This window comes from Dryobates pubescens, chromosome 27, assembly GCF_014839835.1.
Source record: "Dryobates pubescens isolate bDryPub1 chromosome 27, bDryPub1.pri, whole genome shotgun sequence".
In the NCBI taxonomy this organism is placed as follows: domain Eukaryota; kingdom Metazoa; phylum Chordata; class Aves; order Piciformes; family Picidae; genus Dryobates; species Dryobates pubescens.
In genome coordinates, this window is record NC_071638.1 from 14,597,725 (window position 1) to 14,616,685 (window position 18,961).

At 40.4% G+C, this 18,961-nt stretch overlaps 1 protein-coding gene across 1 annotated transcript in view; it reads left to right on the plus strand.

Moving 5' to 3' along the window:
- PLXNB2 (plexin B2) overlaps positions 1-18,961 on the plus strand; it is a 257,964-nt gene that overhangs the window by 163,004 nt on the left and 75,999 nt on the right. The window contains exons 5-7 of the mRNA XM_054173886.1: positions 10,879-11,989; positions 13,681-13,863; positions 16,059-16,181. Coding sequence (XP_054029861.1) covers positions 10,879-11,989; positions 13,681-13,863; positions 16,059-16,181 — 1,417 coding nt within the window. The remainder of the gene's footprint in view (positions 1-10,878; positions 11,990-13,680; positions 13,864-16,058; positions 16,182-18,961) is intronic.

The window sequence follows — 18,961 nt, forward strand, 5'->3', positions numbered from 1 at the left end:
TACTTGTATTAGGCCTTTTAACCACATCATCGGTGCCATAAAAGAAACATTTGGCTTAAAAACTCAGAAGATATGTGATGAAAGCTGCCCAGCAGAAGTCTTTGAAGTCTGTCTGAATAATTAGGATGAAACTGGTGATGCAAGAAGGAGGTTTTGCACTGCTCTCTATTTGCCTTGTATAATGCAGCTGGTCCTTATTGGCTTTACTAACTCATGTGTGCAAATGCACTTACCATTGAGAAGAAAAATGTTCCCACTAGCTGCCAAGCAGCCTTGCAGTGGCCTCCCTGTCTTACTGCAACAGCAAAGAAGAAATTTATCTTGTTACAAGTGTAGTTCAACCACGCTCTGCAGCACAGGGAGTAGGTGTCCTCACTGCTGTCACTGGAACCATACCTGGCATTTTATGTCAGGTCTGTGGGAAGCCAGTAGTTTTGATGGAGACCTCTTTTGTATTTGATAGCCTTGGCTATTTCTTGGGACATACTTTTGCATTTACTCAAACGTTAAAACAAAATGGGATCACCATAGGCAGGACTGTGAGTGAGGTAAATGTGACTCTGGTAAGAAAGTGGTAAGACTTTACATGACATTACTTAGGAGTTTGCTTTTTGTGTTGTTTTTGTTTTTTTCATAGGGATGCCTTGGCAGCACTTACATAAGCAATAGGTTAAAGACACAGTGTGCTCTCAAAAGCATGAAAAATGCTGCTCCGTTATCGGAGTGTGGCTATCCCAGCTCATCAATTGAGAACCAGGAGGATTTAGAGCTACCAGCTCTTAGGAAGAACCAACTCTGAGTGTTAGGAAACCAAAATCTGATGCTCTATTTATAGTGGAAACAGTGCTCCACTGCAGCCTTCTTTTTGTACTCTAAAGGTACATTTCTGAGTCTTTCAGTTGTTCTAGGTTAAAATATTATTTGAGAATAAATTGCTTGCCGAATTAGACGGCAGATAAATAAATTCTTCAAATGATGGGTTGTTACTGGTAGTAATAGAAGGGCTTGTCTATGGTTGTTTACTCCAGTGCGTCTCAAATTGCATCCTCTGATCTTTAGAAGCATGACTTGTGGGTCTTGAAAGCCTTGAAAATTGTTAATCTGGAACCAGTAATTATAGGGGGAAATTCTGGGACTTAGACCTCCCTTTTTTTTCAGGCCAGATATGAAAAGCCTGTACATACATGTGCACATACTGGGCAGCAGCATTTCCAAGTAATTATTGCATGGGGGAAGGAGGCAGCTGATTAGTACTGAAAGGGGGCTTATAAGAGAGATGGAGAGAGGCTTTTTACCAGGTCTTGTAGGGACAGCACAAGCACAAAGAGAGTAGGTTTATATTAGACGTAAGTTCTTCATGCTGAGGGTAGAGAAACACTGGAACAGGTTGTCCAGAGCAGCTGGGGCTGCTCCATCGCTGGAAGTGTTCAATGCCAGGTTGGATGGGGCTTTGAGCAACCTGATCTAGGAAACGATGTCCCTGCCCATGGCCCTCAGTACAGGCTATAAACAGTTCCTGGCCTGGCTGGCAGGTTCAGCTATAATGGGTCCTGAGCCCACCTATGCAAATTGGCTGGTTTTATTTGTGTCTGCCTTCCATGGGTTGGAGCTGTTCTGCAGAGATTGTAGTGTGGCAGAGGAGTTGTGATTCTAAAGGAGGGGCCTCTGTTTTGGAGGGGTTAGGCAGTGACTGGCATGAAATGACTGGTAATATATTTTCATCACACATTGTATCATGCTTCTTTTCTGAAGTAAAGTGCTCTTTGAGATTAAGTAATGTTGGACAGTACTGAAGCTAGGAAAACACATTTTATGACTGTGTTATGCATCCATAAAAAGGGGATTTTATAATGCTTTTGCTGACAGGCTCTTAAATAGGCAGGCACAGGTAGGTGCTGCTGTCAGGTCTGTGCAAATTACTGGTTAACTGGCTGTATAAATTTGAAGTGAATTACAATTAATGGAAACAGAAGAAGTGCACACAGTGTCTGTCTAGGCAGATTGGATCAGCACAAGCCAGCACTGATGTGTTAGAGCCAGAGACACTCCATTCATTTAGATAATCCTCATGTCTTTATTTTAAAAACAAACAAACAAACAAACCAGAACAGTTCACTCAGCACATGTTCCTTGCTCCTCCCCAAGCTGGAGTGAACATCGAGTATGTAAAATCAGCAGGTGTCATGAAGTATGGCTGGCTGTATTTCTCTTTTCTCTGAAAGAGCAGGAGTAAACAAAAGAGGAGGAAAAAGCAGTCAAGAAACAAAAGTGTTTCCAGATCAGATTTGAAAAGAAATAGGAAGTCAATGAGGCAGTGAGTATGATATCCTCATTGAGGTCTGAAAATCACCTGAGGTTCTTCTTTCCACATATTAACCTTCTCCAGCTCCTTCCCCTCGACGCCCTCCCCCACTTTTTTTCTTCCATCTCTTGCTTTGTCATCAGAGACTTTCCACAAGAGTATTCAAGCTGTACTAGTAGCATCCATAGGAGAGGAAAACTCGGAGGCTGTGCCTAAGAAGAAAAGAAGGAGGGGGGGAAGAGGGGGGGAAGAAGAGCTGTAAGATGTGAAAGGATGTGTGAGAGAGAAAAAGTAAAAGATCTTTAAAAAACCTGTCATGAACATTAATTTGAAGGGCAGAGAGAAGAAAATCCACACTTTAATCTCAGAGCAATCAAAATGAGCAACACCACCATGGACATACAAAGGTTTACAGAATTTTAAGAAAGATGAACCAGAAAAACCTCTGCCATTTACCTCCAGCAGAAAAAGCCAGGAAAATTTTCCATTCCTCAGCTATGTGTTTCTTGGCTTCCAACATTCAGTAAACTTTCCATTTCAGGAATTTTTCCCATCCTTGTCTGCCTCCCTCCCTCTCCTTGTGGTTTGCATTATCAGCTGCCTAAATACAATATATATTATTGTACTCCTTAGTGTGGTTGACAGCTTCCCATTTTCCTAGAGCTCAAGTCCCACCTCTCCTAAGTTCTGGATAAATCACTTGCTCAACCAGATAACTACATTAAAATGAAGAAGACGGGAATCCATTAAACCCAAATGGGAAAACATAATCAGGAGAAACAGAAGAGTAAGACAGCATAATGATGAGATAGGGAAGGGTATAGCAGACACCACCAAGAGAGGGGCAAAATTAGAGGGAAAGGATTTTGTTGTGTGAGGCTTTTTTGATTGTTGTCCCAAAAATGGATTCTTAACCAAGTTTATTACAATCCTGAGCAGGACTGGATGCTATCAGGGTGATGTCAAGAAGCTAACACACCTTCTAATGCATAAACTGCATCTTACATATATAAGATGTGATTAATGGTTAATTACGACAGACAACTAGATCTGGCAAGGAAGAAGGCAGAATAGTTTGTGTTTGTTTCCGCATGGTCATGCTCAGATTCCCCCACACTGGAAAAAAATCTGCCTCCTTTCTTGTTTCTTCCCGGGGAAGTCCGAAACCAGTCCTTGAAGATGACCTTAGCACTGAAAACAAGCAATTCGTTGTTGTAGTGCAGAGCTGGTGACACAGAGTCCTTTTACTATCAGTATAAATGCATTTTTTTCCCTTGTGCTGTAATACCCTTATTAGTGCAGGGAAAGACAGCAAATTAAAGCTATCCTAACTCCCTGAGTTCTCCTTCCCATGTCAATTTCATTTTTTTGCAGGGCTCCCAAAAGCAGAAAAGTTTTCTTCAGTTACAGAAGGGGTAAAATAATCCAGGGCTTGCATGGAGTTTGTGGGTGTTCAAGGGACATCCCTGCTTTCTGCAGGGCTTCTGTGGCCACTTTGCACAGCAATTGCTGCAAGGAGCCATCCACTCGCAAAACTCCAGCAGCTCAGACACTGTGGTGGGTGTTTACACTTGAGGACGAAGTAGAGTTAGCCATTTGCAGGATCAGGTAGCATAAATGTGTCTCTAAGAGATTTTGAAAATGTTTGAAGAGACCTGTGGTACTGTTCCAACTGCAGTCTAAGGCAGCCCAAGGTTAGTTCATAGGGCATCAGTGGCCTTAGTACTCAATATGGTTGAGAAAAAAATAAATAAATTCTAAGTTTTGTTAATTAGGAGACTCATGGTTCTAACAAAACCACAAAGCAGGTCAAAGAGGAGATTTTGTGGACTCAGAATCCTGATGAATCAGCTACTTGCTATTAAACGTGTCACTTAGCTGCTTTTCTTGCAGATCAACTACATCTTTGTAACACTGAGAAAGTGAAGCCTCATTAAAATGGGTGCTTCGTTTCTAATGAGAGAACACAAAAATGGTGGAGGGATGAATGTAAAAGTCCAGATTGAAAGGGAGGTGTGGTTCAGGAAGGCAGGAATGCATGTCTGCTTCTGTAGCATTTGTCTTCCCTGTGTGTGCTCTTGTCTGTGTCAGTGGAGCTGGATTGTGTATATAGAAGCCTCTTATTTGAGGTGATAATATGAATGCTTGTCTTCATAACAGACATGCCAGTAATAAAAATTAGGATTTGAAGAGACCTTCCTGACATAAGTTACCTGTGTCTCAGACTGGTTTATACTGAATTGGCTGGTACCTAATGCTGTGGAATGAGGTCTTTCCACAGCAGCTATTTTTATTGATCTTCTTCTATAATCTATTTCACACTGTGAACTCGTGAAGATACTAAAGAGAATTTTTGTTTTGATTCCTAAGAATAGCAAAAAGAACACCCTTGGACTATGGCAGAGTCCGTGATATAAAAGATTTTCAAAATCAAATTGCTGCCAGATATGCTGTAATAAAGCAGGGAATTCATTAGAGTTCAACTTTGTGTAGGATGGCTCTGCTTCTAAGAGTGCATAAAAATCTGCAGAGCGCTACTCTTCTTTTTTGTTTACCTGCTGATGTTGCAGAGACAGCACATTACTGGAAATTCTTGTGTGATGACAAAATATGGAAGTCTGCACTTTCTGAGTCTCATTGCCTTTTTTTTTTTAATGCTCAATTCTTAGTTGAAAAAAATTGAGACTCACGTTGCTCCCTCTTTGAATTTGGACCTGGATCAGAATATTAAATACTTTGGAGTTCAGATGGGCACAGATGAAAGGCTTTGATTGAGACTACTAATAGTGTTATTAAATTAGCTTGAAGCTAATGACACAATTATTAATGTGAACTCTGAATTTGCTGGCTGTTTCCCTCGCTTAACTTTGGACTCAACCCTGCCTACTTTGCACAAGTGTGTGAGAGTCCTTAGCATGGAGGTGCTGGGTTGCTGGTGACTACAGGACCTACTGTAAAAAGCAGTTAGTTGTGCCCCTCAATTTTCAATTCAATTTTAATGTCTGAAGAGACCTTTGCTATGTTAGGACAGGAAAACATTTCTGTTTGTGTTGCTGACCCATTTGTATGTGGCAATACTCTTTTACTGTAGTTGCCAGAGATATAAAAGCTGGATGAGATCCCCTGTTTCACCTGTTCTGTACTCCCTCGGAGATTGTGAAGCATGAAGAATGTTTGATGATCTTTGGTAAATGACTGGTGTACAGATACTCAAAATTCATCTTTGGCCTTTGTAGGAAGCTTGTTGAGGATGACCTTATAAGTAAAGGTCAAGAAAATTCCTTAAAAGTCTCCTTGGGTGGTCTTGCTCATGCAACACTGCTTCATCCTTTGAAGTGTGTCCCTATAGCCTTGAGCTTCCAGTTAGCCAGTCTAAGGGAGGCCTCAGTGTCCATTTGATTTAATGGACTCTGTCAGAGTGTGTGTTATCTGAGCTTTTTGCTGCTAACAGCTCAGATCTGAAACATGAGAGCTTCCAGGATGATGTAAGAATCTTCCTGCCCATGCCCCTCTCTCAGGGGAATCATCCAGTGCACACTCTAATCTCAGCCACTGCTGGCCTCTGCTGATGCTGCAAGCATGAAAGATAGAGTTGCTTTTTTGTGGGCCCTGGAATACAGCTCATTCTTGCCAGTTGAAACCATGGTATTGGTCTGTTTGGTTTGTGTAGCAAGGTTTGGGTAACAACAGGGCTAGAGGGGTAGCTTCTGTGAGAAGCTGCTAGAGCATTCCACTGTGCCACGCAGAGCCAATGCCAGCCAGCTCCAAGAGAGACGTGCTGCTGACCAAGGCTGAGCTAATCAGTGATGGTGTTAGCACCTTTGTCATGACATATTTTAAAAGGAGAAAATACTACTGCCCAACAACAGCAAGAGAGAGTCATGAGAATATGTGAGAAAAACACTTTGTAGACACCAACATCAGTGAAGAAGAAGGTGCTGCTGCAGGCACCAGAGCAGAGATTCTTCTGCAGCCTGTGGTGAAGACCATGATGAGGCAGGCTGTCTCCCTGCAGCCCATGGAGGTTAATACTGGAGCAGATACCCACCTGCAACCCATGGAGGTTAATACTGGAGCAGATACCCACCTGCAACCCATGGAGATTAATACTGGAGCAGATACCCACCTGCAACCCATGGCGGACCCCATGCCATAGAAGGAGGGTGACTGAACCTATCAGAAGCTAAAATCAGAGTTACTCAAGATGATGAAGACAAATTTGCTTTCATTCCTTTTCCCCCAAATATATATGACAGGGCATTGTTTGGATTTTTAACAGTTTGGATTTTGGGATCCTGTAGCATTTATTTTTTTTTTCCAATTTCAGAGTCTTTTGGGGTCTTATTGATTAGAGCAAAGTTTGTAGGGACAACCATGGTTCTCTGCATCACTTACTGCTAAAGCCTCTCTTGGCAGAGGTGTTTTTCTCTAGACCCAGAATTTTAAGTAACAAAACATTGGATGACATGAGGTAATAGAGTTTAATTCTGTTTAAAAAACAAATTATATAAAATATATATGGTTAGTGAAGAACTGGGGGGAAAAAATCAACAAAAAACCCCAACACAACAGAAACTAAACTGATGAGATTGTGCCTTTACTGAAGACTTTCTTATGCATTAGTTTTGGGAATAACACTTGTTTTAGTTCTCTCAGTTATTCCTGTTTCAGACAAAATTTGTTATTCTTTCACTTCAGCTGAAATGAATGTAGGAAATTAAGTAACATAAAGCTAAAGTTATATTGAAGGATAAAGAAAAGTGACTGGGGATGGCTGGAAACTTGAAGGTTCCTATATACAGGCACAACAGAGGATTACTCAGTGAAGGAGGAAAACCCTTACCACATCCATGTCAGCATGTTGCTGCTGCTAGTTCTTAAGGGTATTTATAATAGTGCAAAGTCAATTTGAAACTTTTTCTCTGCATGCTGTTTGAAGACTGTTACTTAAGGCAACTGGTCCTCTTTGAGTATAAAGACATAAAGTTATGGATACTTAAATTAAAATTGATCTAGCAGTGTGGCAGATGTCTGGTAGCTGTGTCATTCCAACATGGTATCACTTTATGGCTGTTCTCTAAGAAGTGTTCTCCTGGGTGCTCTGCATTTCCTATATAACTTCTAGAGTTTCGTATTTATTATAAGCAGCAAAAGATGCTTTTTTTGGATGGTTTTCTTTGAAAGTGCTTTGTTGCTGCTGTCCCACTTTCCTTGTCACTTGCCAAGTCTCTGAGAGGGGTGAGGCTGTATGTTATCCACACGTTCCTTTGATTTAGCACTCCACTTTTGTGATTTTTTTTCTGCTTTGGAAGTGTGTTCATTATTATTGCCATCCTTCTAGGATACTTAGCAAAATCACATGCAGTGTCTGTAAAGTGTATGAATCAGAAAAGGAGTATTTTGAGATGGGGAAGGGAAAGGGATGGAAACAATGAGACTGGGAGGAGTACAAAAAAGAATTTACTTTCCAATTCAGATAATTGTGATGGGAGAGTGATAAAGCTGATTCTAATTATATTGTGGAGGGGTAGGGAGCAAGAGGCAGGATAAAGACTTTGAGAGGAAAAAAAAAAATTATGTGGTTAACTGCTCTGTTTGGACTATTTTAATCCTGAGTCTGTCAAGGGCTTAAAACTAAGTGCAAATTGAGGTCAGAGGATGAATGCCAGCTCTCAGGACTAGGGCAGGAGTTTGAGTAAGCCACACAGGCCCACGTGTAATTACAGTATGTGATTAAACCATTGGGAATGCATTTGCTGTGCTGAACATCTTGGATTCCATGCTCCAGCCTGGGCTTCTTACTAATTTTCTCTCATATTTCCACACTCTGTTCATTTAAAATAGAAGTTTTTCACAGCAGGAAACTGTTTCTTGATACTTTTTCATAGCACCTGAATCAGTAGAACGTCTATGTTAGTATCAGCCCTGCCCTTCCTACCACATCAGCTGGTCATAGCAGGATTTCTGCAGCTGCTACTTCCCTGTTAAGTTAAGATCAGGTGAGAATGAGCTGTAGTTGTAGTGCATCTCATTTTATTTTGTTTGCTTTTTCCTTTCCTTAAGCTTGGTATTTGAGAAGGTTCATGGGAACTTACTTCTGGATCTCAATGATCTCTGGAGGTTCCTTCCAACCCCTAGCATTCTGTGCTTCTGTGATCTTCCACGTATTTCACTTTTGTTTACTGTTTGCTTTGAAGAGGGGGTGGGAAATCAAACTAACAGGTGTGGAGAATGAACAACTGTTGTCTTGCAAGGAGATCCAAGATAATCTGGCATTCATTTCAGGCATACAAGTTTTTGTGGTTGTTTGTTGTTGTTTGGGTGTGGGGTTTTTTGATTTGTTTTGTTTTGTTTCTGAGAGCAGAGATTATGATAATCTAACAATAATTGTGTTGTGGGAAAAACATAAAGAAATGAATCTGCATTCTTTGGTGTTTGATCCTTGTGCAATAGATAGTAGAATGATAAAACATTTATGAAAAATCATTGCAGTAGTATGTCAAGTTAGGGGTTCTTTATTTCATTTTAGATAACTATAAGGGAAAATATTTGAAACTGGATGGTATGCATTATGACATGCCACTTAGCCACAGAGATGTAAACTGGGATCAAAGCTTGTCTGGAAAATTGAGATCCTTGGGAGCATGAATTAAAATGGAGTTCCTGACAAATAATATCAGAATTCTTCTGGGTTCCTTAAAGCAGGTCTAAGGTTGTTGTAGAGAGGTCCAGAGCTTCACTGCCTTGCAAGTCATATGCTGAAGTCTGTGTGCCTGAAGAAATGGTTTATAATTCTTAATATTTTGATATTTACTGTCATATGAGGTCAACCTATCACTAGAAATTCAGACTTGTGCTGTCATTAATGTAGTATCTCATTGACCTCAGTTATAATTAGCTACTAAGTTTGGTACATGATAAGAGCTTCAGCAAAACAATACTATAGTCCTGTTTTGTCCTCATTACTATCCTGAGTTACATTTAGTAGGCTTTGGGGTTTCTAGAAGCCAGAATCACTCTACTTTTAGAAAAGCTGTTGTGGCTACTGCACACACATTTTCTCCATAGAGGAGCAAAATGCAGTCAATACTGGAAGGCAGGAATTTGCTTTGTGTTGCTGGTGATTCCAGAGTAGTTTGGGGAGGTGGCAGATGGCTTGTGCTCACAAGAGTCTTTCCCTCCCTGCTCAAACTTTTGCAGCCAAGTCGTTGACATTTAACCTTAGTTATCCAATACAAATGATGATTCAGGTAATTGTCTTTCACATTCTGTGAGAGTCTTTTGCTGAACAAAAGTTCAGGAGCATGCTTCCTTTATGATTTTTTTTATTATTTTCCTTTTTTGTTTTTTTTTACAGTTCCTTGGTTTGGCAATTCTGTGCTATTGTTCTCCTACAAGGCTTTCACCTATTCTGTTACTTCACTAAATGTTTCTCTTTTCTGTTCTGATTGGGTGGTTGATGGTGATGTGTTTTTTTTCCTTTCTGTTTGCAGTGCCATTTATTTTCAGATTTAAATGGAAATTCCTTGAAAGTTTACAGTTTTTTTTTTACCTCATCAGACTATAGAGTGACATGGCTAACTTTGAAAATACTGTGGATCATAGTCGATATTCTGTACTTCCTCCAAATAGTATTTGTCTTCTCCTCCTAACATCAGTGTGTTCATGCATGCCACCTTCTGTTTTCTGCTCTTGGAACACATTGACAAAATGTTCTGTGCTTTGGAAGCCAGCGGGATCTTGACTCCTCATTTAACTCCTCAGGTTGAAATAAAACCCCTTTTTTCATGTTTCAGAAAGTCATTGTCTAATTCCAAACAGCAGGTCGTCAGCTTGGGAAGTAAAAAGTCTGAAAAAAAATAACTCAAACCAAAACAGTAACAGAATCTTAATCCCATAGGACTCGAAGTGATGTTCTTAAGATAGATTTGAAACTATTCAGTTGTCTAGTGAATTAAAGTGGGACTATAATGCAGTATGGCATGCTAAGGACTCTACCATCTTCCAGCTTTACAAGGATGAAGGATTAGTGTAATGCCTTCTCGATGAGCATCAGCAGCCAGATCCAGATTTATTTGTAGTCAATGGATGCTTTTTTTACTTTCTGAGGAAAGCCTTGTGACACCAAATGTCTCAAGCACTGCTGTGTAAATTCTTCTCCTCTATTAAGGAGGAGCCACTCAAAACACTGGGATACTCCACCTTATTTTTAAAATCTCAACAATAAGTAATACACACAGTATGAAGCTGTTTGGAGAAGTACTACCTCTTCTTGGCACTCTGTAGTGCTTAAAATTGTCTGTTTTCATTGTGCTTTATCAGAGGATTGATCATCTAATTGATTATGTGATAATCATTCACACATATACACTTGTTTAATCCTTCTCCAACATATTAAATTGCTGGGCAGTTAACAGGATTTGAGGCTTTCCATAATCTTCATGATGTCCATACATACATAAGGATAAGTGTATTTTTGAAACTATGAAAGAAAAAAAACACATTCAAGTTACTGAATTTTGTGTAAACTGTGGTTTTCCATATGTTTTCAGTACTTCTTTTCTTTCCCTTTGCAGGTATTACATAGAAATGGCTTTATGGATGTGGACACTGAGCTTTTTTTGCTGCTTTTGCGTCACCTCTTCCAGACATGAGGAACTGAATTATTTTAAAAGTGACACAGAGCTAAATCACCTAACAGTGGACAATGACACTGGGATAATCTATTTGGGAGTGGTAAATTTTTTGTTTCAGCTTACGCCAAATCTGAAGGTTATAAGGTCTGTGGAAACAGGTCCAAAAAACGACAACAAAAAGTGCACACCTCCCATTGATGAAAATCAATGTAAAGAGGCAGTACTGACTGACAATTACAACAAACTGTTGCTGCTGAACAAGGCGGATAAAACAATTGTGGTGTGTGGAAGCCTTTTCAAGGGAATTTGTGCCATCAGGGATCTAGAAGACATTAGCAATGTGAAGCATTACGTGGACAGCAGCGGAGAAAAGTCCTTTGTGGCAAGCAATGATGAGAATGTATCAACTGTGGGATTGATCACTTCTTTGAATAATGATCGAGTGCTGTTTGTTGGGAAAGGGAATGGACCAAATGACAATGGGATAATAATCAGCACTCGCCAGCTCTACGAAAGGGATGGGAAAGATATTTTTGAAATGTATACAGACTCAGCAGCTGTCAAGTCAGCTTATCACTCATCAAGCACACAACAATTTGTGGCGGTCTTTGAGGATAAAAATTATGTTTATTTTATTTTTAATCAGCAAGAAAAGCAGCCTGTCAATAACCGCACCCTGATTGCGCGTCTCTGCAAAGATGATGCTCACTATTATTCCTACTTTGAAATGGACCTGGGTTGCAAAGATGATGATGGTGCTTATGACCACTGTCATTCTGCTTATGTCACTACCCCAGGAGAAGAGCTGGCTGAGAGCATGGCTCAGCAGGGACAAACTACGGATGCTCTCTCAGATGATAAAGTTCTTCTTGCACTCTTCAGCAAAGTCAACAAAGACAACGGCTCTCTAAAATCTGCCATGTGTGTGTTTTCCTTGAGGCACATCAATGAAAAGATGGAAAAAAACCGAAATGATTGCTACACTAAAAAGAATACCAGCTCATTTTACAAACTTTTTGCTGCAGAAAACCCGTGTGCATCACATGGACTGGTAATATCAATATCAGTTCTAGAATCTGTGTTAAAATTAGTGGAAAATATACAACTGCATGATTTGGGTTGCCTTTGAGCTAAACTATAGTGAGATCAGATGGCTGAAAACTCAATAGCTGGATTCACTATAGACGTGGAATGTGGCTGGGGGGTGTGGTCAAGCAAGAAGTACAAAATAGTAATAATTTGGAGTATTTTAATATCTTTTTATATCTTCTTTTTATATCTTCTGAAAAATTAATATTGGTTTCAGAAATACATTTTCTTTTAAAGGCTTCCTCCTGGTATGTAAATTACTGAGTCAAATGCAGTGATTTCTTAAGCCCATGATCAGCTTCTAGATGACAACTATAGATAATTCTGGTCTCAGTCAACATATTTATAATGTTTTTAGATGGTATTAAGAATTTCATGGGTGATATCTGGAGTTCAGAGTTATTTGTCACTTGGATTTGAATTTTCAGGTGCCTGAAAATATGTGTTTCTTATATTCAGGTGGTTGTCGTATTTTGCTCTGGCTCAAAATATGTCATTATGACCAACTTATTTTTATGACTTGTCATTGCCTTGGCTATAAAGTTTTTGGAGGGCACTGTTACACCCTTCCAGATAGTCGTCTTCAATTTATGGCTATATCACCCTGACAGTCAGTTTTCAACATCTCTGTTTATTTTATAATGGTTTTGCCCATACCACCCTATTCCCAAGCCCTTCTTGTGCATGCCATTTTTTACTGCAGCTAACCATAAATTGGGTTGAGGAATTGGGTCATCTTAAAAATAACTCGACCAGCTTTAAGGGTATGTCTTAATTTCCCCAACCTGAGCAAGGTGCACACTTGCATTAGCAGCTGTTTGAGCACAGATTGAGAAGTTATGTGCTACAGACCAGGGATAGGAGCGAATAGCTGAAGAGATGGAGCGCAAGAATACCTTATGTTTGTGTTGAGCTGTAATTCTTCATCTCATGAAGCCCCAGCCCTCTCCTCCGAAACAGGTCTGTAGCACTTACAAGAAGCCAAAGAACACGGAGTACACCAGTGTCACTCTATGCAATATCCTGCATATGGGGTATGCATCAAACATAGAAATCCCAAATGTGACAAGTAGAATGGGTATGGCTTCTGGCAAAAGGGAGCTGTGGATTTCAGATCAGAAAGACAGTCTCATTACCAAATGTAGCAGGAAAGGCTAGGTATGAATGAACTTCATTCTGGTGGACCTCCCTGCAGCATAGTCTTGAAGTATATTGAAGAAGGAATGTTTTGAAGTTCATGAGATGGTTGCCAGTTGGTTGCTTTTCTATGGATAGCAGCAAATTTAGAAACAAAACAGCATTAAAACCCAGTCTTCAACACAAAATTGGTCAACTCAATGTATATGACATTCATTTTAATTAAACAGACTGGTTACTTTTTAAACTGTGCAGTTTAATGAAATAGAAACAAAAAAAAATTCTCTCCCCATGTCTCCTGGAAAGTGAAAGCATTGAAGCAGTTTGCAATTAGCAGGCTGTTTTCTGATTGCTGCCTGTTGGCTGGGGGAAAATTGCCAGACAATCATTTCTCTCTTTCTACTCTTCTATGTCTGAGAGGTATTATACTGTCTGGTAATAGGGCTGCACTTCATTCTTAGCTAGGAATTAGTGATCTGAATGTTTAACATCTCTCTGTATTGCTGTTCTTATTAGAATGCAAGTAAAAATTTCCCCTGTGGCTCCGAACACTTGCCGTACCTTTTGGGAAGTAAGAATGGTGTTATAGAAAAGCCAGTGCTGCAAAAAGAAGGGATGAATCTCACGGCTGTCACCGTGGCTGTGGAGAATGGGCATACTGTGGCCTTTCTGGGAACGTCAGATGGTAAAATTCTTAAGGTAAGAAGCTGGACTTTAAAGATTGGAAGGTGTTTAAAAAAGATCTCACACTGAACTGCTAGCATACTTCTACTCTAAAAGTAAATGAGATTTATAAGATCACATACCAGGAGCAAATTCTCTTGGAGCTTGGTATTTTTAATTTCAAAGAAAACCCACATTATTTCTGATGTACCTCAGCTATTCAATACAAAGATTGAATTAGCATCACCTGAATGACACTTTTCCCGAAGGAATAGATACCTACTGAGAGCTCTATATAAACAGCCTTAGGTAATCTACCAGCTGCTCCAGCCTTATCTATATTCAAGCCCATACTAGTTTAAGAGCAACTTTTCATTTTGTAATTATTCCAGCCATTCAGTGAATAGAGATGGCAGTACAAAGACCAAGCTGGAGCTCTGCTGAATTCTGACTGTATGATGTGGGGCCCAAGGTTTCATGTGTTTGTGGTGTTAAAATGTCAAGACTGCAATGCCAAACACTTTCTTTTGCTTGAACGGCAGTGATGGCAACGTGCCACTACACAGTTTAAAACACAGTTTAAAATTTGAAGCTGAAACTGTTGGTTACCATAAGGGAAGACAACAAATTTGAACACAGTCAAGTGCAAAGGCTTTGTATTGAGAATTTTAATTTTACAGCACTGAAATAAATCAGTCTTTACCAAGAAAGATACAAGTATTAGTTATTGTGAGCAGTGAGCAATTGCTTTTCACTATGTTTATGCTTTGCTTGCTGCTTTTAATGCCATACTTCAAACTGAGTGGTTTTTCCTAATCTGAATTTGTGAACTTGAGTAAACAGGATTTTCATTAATCACAGAATCAGAGTCAAACCTAACACTGCCAAGTCCACCACTAAACCATGTCCCCAGGTGCCACATCTGCATGTCTTTTACGTACCTCCAGGGATGGTATTCACTTCCCTGGGCATCTTGTTCTAATACTTGATAATGCTTTCAGAGAAGAAATATTTCCTAATGCCCAATCTAAATCTCCTCTGGCACAATTTGGGCCATTTTCTCTCATCCTGTAACTTGTTACTTAGGACAAGAAACCAATACACACCTCACAACAACCTCCTTTCAGGTAGTTGTAGAGAGGGATAAGGTCTCCCTTCAGCTTTTTTTTCCAGATTAAACAATCCCAGAGATTTTCTGTCCTCAAGCAGATCAACACTTCTGCTCAGCCTGATGCCTGAAAGCTTACTGAGGGTGAACTCAATCCCCTCATTCAGGTCATTGATAAAGATATTAAAAGAACAGGCCCAAATACCGAGCCCCCCACAACATCACTTGTGACCAGCCACCATATGAATTTAACTCCATTCACCACCACTCTTTGGGCCCAGCCATCCAGCACTGTTTTTACCCAGCTAAACCTGTCCAAGCCATGAGCAGCCAGTTTTTATGTGAGAATGCTGTGGGCACTGTCAGGCTTTACTGAAGTGCAGGTAAACAACATCCACAGCCTTTCCCTCATCTACTAAGCAGGTCACCTTATCATAGAAGGTGATCAAGTTAGTCACGCAGGACCTGCTTTTCAAAAACCCATGCTGACTGGACCCAATCCCCTGCTTGTCCTGTAGGTGCCACATGATGGCACTTAAAGGGAGCTGCTCCATAACCTCCCCCAGACTGATGTCAGACTGACAGGCTTGTAGTTCCCTGGATCCTCCTTGCAGCCCTTCCTGAGGATGGGCAACACATTTGCTTTTCTCCAGTCGGCTGGGACCTTCCTGATTAGCTAGGACTGCTGATAAATGACAAACAGTGGCTTGGTGAGCGTTTCTGTCAGCTACCTCAGTACTCTTGGGTAGATCCAATTGAGCCCCATGGAGTTGTGTGTGTATAAGTGGTGTAGCAGGTTGCTATACATTTCCCCTTGGATTATGGGGACTTTGTTCCACTCACCATCCCTGTCGCCCAGCTTAGGGGGCTGGTCAATCAGAGAGCAACTGGTCTTACTGTTGAAGATCGAGGCAAATAAGGCACTCAGTACCTTAGCCTTTTTATTATATTTGGTCAATATGTTTCCCTGTCCATCCAATAAAGGATGAAGATGCTTGTTAGCCCTTCCTTTGTTGTTAACATATTTATAGAAACATTTGTAATTGTCTTATAAAGCAGTAGCCAGATATGATAATTGATATAAAAAGCAACACTAACCACCTTTCTTTCTCCTGTGAAACAGGTGTTCCTGTCCTCCACTGCATATGAGTACAGCTCTCTTACTATTGAACTAAACAAACCCATAAAGAATGACCTGGTCCTTGACCAAACCCAAGAAAATCTGTACGTGATGACCACAGACAAGGTAACATGTCCTGCTTGTGTTAAGAACCAAGTCTGCTTTCTGTTGCTCTGAGATATGTACATTTTTCTGTTGTTCTTGGAAGCCAGCCCATTTGGTGGGGCTCTCCCCTGTCTGTGTGTACAAAGACCTTTCTCAAATCTGAGCTGATCAATTTGATTGTTGTGACTTAGAGCACCGTTCCATGCTTAGCGACTGGGAATAGGAAGTGAATTCACCCATAAGGCTCTTCTATGGGATCTGTGAGAGGGATGAAGTTGAGATGTTTGGCACCAACAAACCATGGGGTCAGGCAGTTCTAGCTTTCAGTGTGGTGCCCATGGGGTACTGGTGGATGGTTTAGCTGCTCTCAGTCGTTTTCAGGAGTGTTTCAAGGCTTAGGATGCTGGTGGCCAACAAAAAGCATCTGCACATTCATAAAGCCATGAGATGTTTTTGTGAGTCATGATGTCAAAAACTAAGAAGCAATGGAAACAGTTAGAACTTTGGGGAAAACTTTTGTTCAGGATTGTACTAGAACCAAGTGAGAGCAGTAGGAATAATGGGACTTTGCTGTGAAAGGCACAGGCAACCTCTTCTAGGTTCCCTTTCTTTGTGCTGGCAGGTGAGGCGCAATGCGATTTTGTAGAGAAAGGAAGGGGAAAAAATAGTAGGAGATAAGAGAGATGCCAAATTTCTCTTTCACCTCCAACTGTAACCCTCTTATGGTGATTCTCTTTGCGGAGGCTGGAGCTGCCAGCCTAAACCTGAGGTTCAGCAGATTTCCAGGACAGAGTGGGTGACAAGCTGTGACCATCTGCAGCACTGAGGTCTCTCCATCAGCAATAACACAGGGAGAATGAGCAGCCGTGAAAGTATTTGGGGAACACAGTGTGAGAAGAATGTCCTTTGTTTTATAAAAGGATCAATATAAATTCCTGCTGTGGGAATGTTATATTCTAGATGAAGGTTTTCAGGCTAGAAACCGCATTGGAAAAAGTGCCAGAGAAGTGACTGATAAAGCACTTGACAGTGTGTGAGAGAGGCTACTTTATTATTTTTTTTTTAAGTAGTTGATACTTCTTATTTGGCTTCTGTTCAGATTTGGAACAGAACTCCAAATTTCAACATTGTCCACAAAAGTCTGGGAGGCCTGGCACCCCATTTGACAAGTGGGCATATTGCTTAAAAGTCCTGGGGTACCCACCAGGCTGTGACCTGAGCTGCTGAGCAGTGTAAGGAATGACAGCAACTTTGAAGGAAGACAGGCTTTCTGGTGACAGCCTGCTTGTGCTTGTAGATTTTAGAAAGGCAATAGATAATTTTTTCAGACAGTATTTTCAAAAAAATAATTCCGTCTTTACAAAATGATTAATTTTTGAAAGCAGCAAATTTCTGCCATAGAAAGGATTTCAGTTTAATCTTTTGCAAGTAGCTCGCACAGACACTGCAATTTCTGAATAATGTGAATAATACTTTTCTTTTATGAAACCTGTTCAGCTTAAATATGAATAACTAAAGTTGGGAGCTCTGTAATGGCATTACATTACTGTCATCTCCAGGAGTTAATTACAGTGAGCATTCCCACCCACTTTTAAAGCAGATAGACAGGAGGAGAATGGAGGTCTTCAGAGCTGGGAGAAGCGAAGCAATGGGAGCAAAAGAAGAAGAAGAAATGCTGAAACATGCACTTCTGGGTTAAGCGTAGCTGGGAATTTTGGAATTAGAGATCTCAGAACCCTCCCCTGGGCATTAAAATAGTTTAGCATTATTTAAAATAAGGTAAACAATAAAGGGCATGCTCTCTATGCTGATGGGTGTGCTTACTGCTAAGGTACTTGGCAGATGCAGCCTGCCTAAGCATTTGGGAATGAATTGCTAAGGCTCTGTAAGTACTTGGGCAAAATTAATGTGATGATGTGGGGGGTGATAAGTTGAAGCAGCATTTAAGAAGGAGTCAGGCTGAGAGAAATAATAGGGAAGAAGAATACAGAGGTTAAGAACCATAGTGAGATATAAGCTCTTCCTGTCCTGATTCACTTCTAATTCCAACTTTTGCTGCTGTGTCAGTAGCAAATGCTTTTAAAAGTCAACCCACTTCTGCCTGCTCTGTCCCCAGAGCTGCTCTGCAGCTTCTCAGGGTTTTGGAAAGGAGCGTACCACACCACCCCTGCTGTGTCCACGCTGATTCGTTACAAGCAACTATCATCGCTAGAATCCCAAATTCCTTACGGTACATACCATACTGGGAGGAAACCAGAAGCCTGTGGCATTCACTTACCATGCTCACTAGCTTGTTGGCTTAACTTTTGCCACTCTCTGATCAACAGTGCCAGTTAGAAAATCTCTAAAATTAATTTATCCACATTTTGAAGCTGCCTGCAAGTGGAGCTGCTTGTTTGCTTTTATAAAACTGATTAAGTGCACATAAAACTTGCAGGGGTGACAGTCTCTAGGGCTTGTTTCTGCCTACCAGAATTATGAAATAAATGCTTTTGTCATTAAAAAAAAAAAAAAGCACCATTTACTGTGTAGTAAATTACTCATGGGTACTGGTTAGTGGCAGTAACTTAGCTTCAAATTACTAAGAGTCTGTAGAAGTAGAAAATACTGGAAATGTAATCCTTTCTATGAATAAATGCAAGAAACCTGCCCAATATTGACATTTTCCTTAACTGAGTCAGACAGAACACTGAATGTGAAAGAAAAGGCCAAACTCAGACTTTCAAAGTAGCTTTGTAATTGCCAGTTGTTTTAAATTAAAAGATAAGGCAGGAAAAAGAAAGTTTGCATCTCAGAGTTAC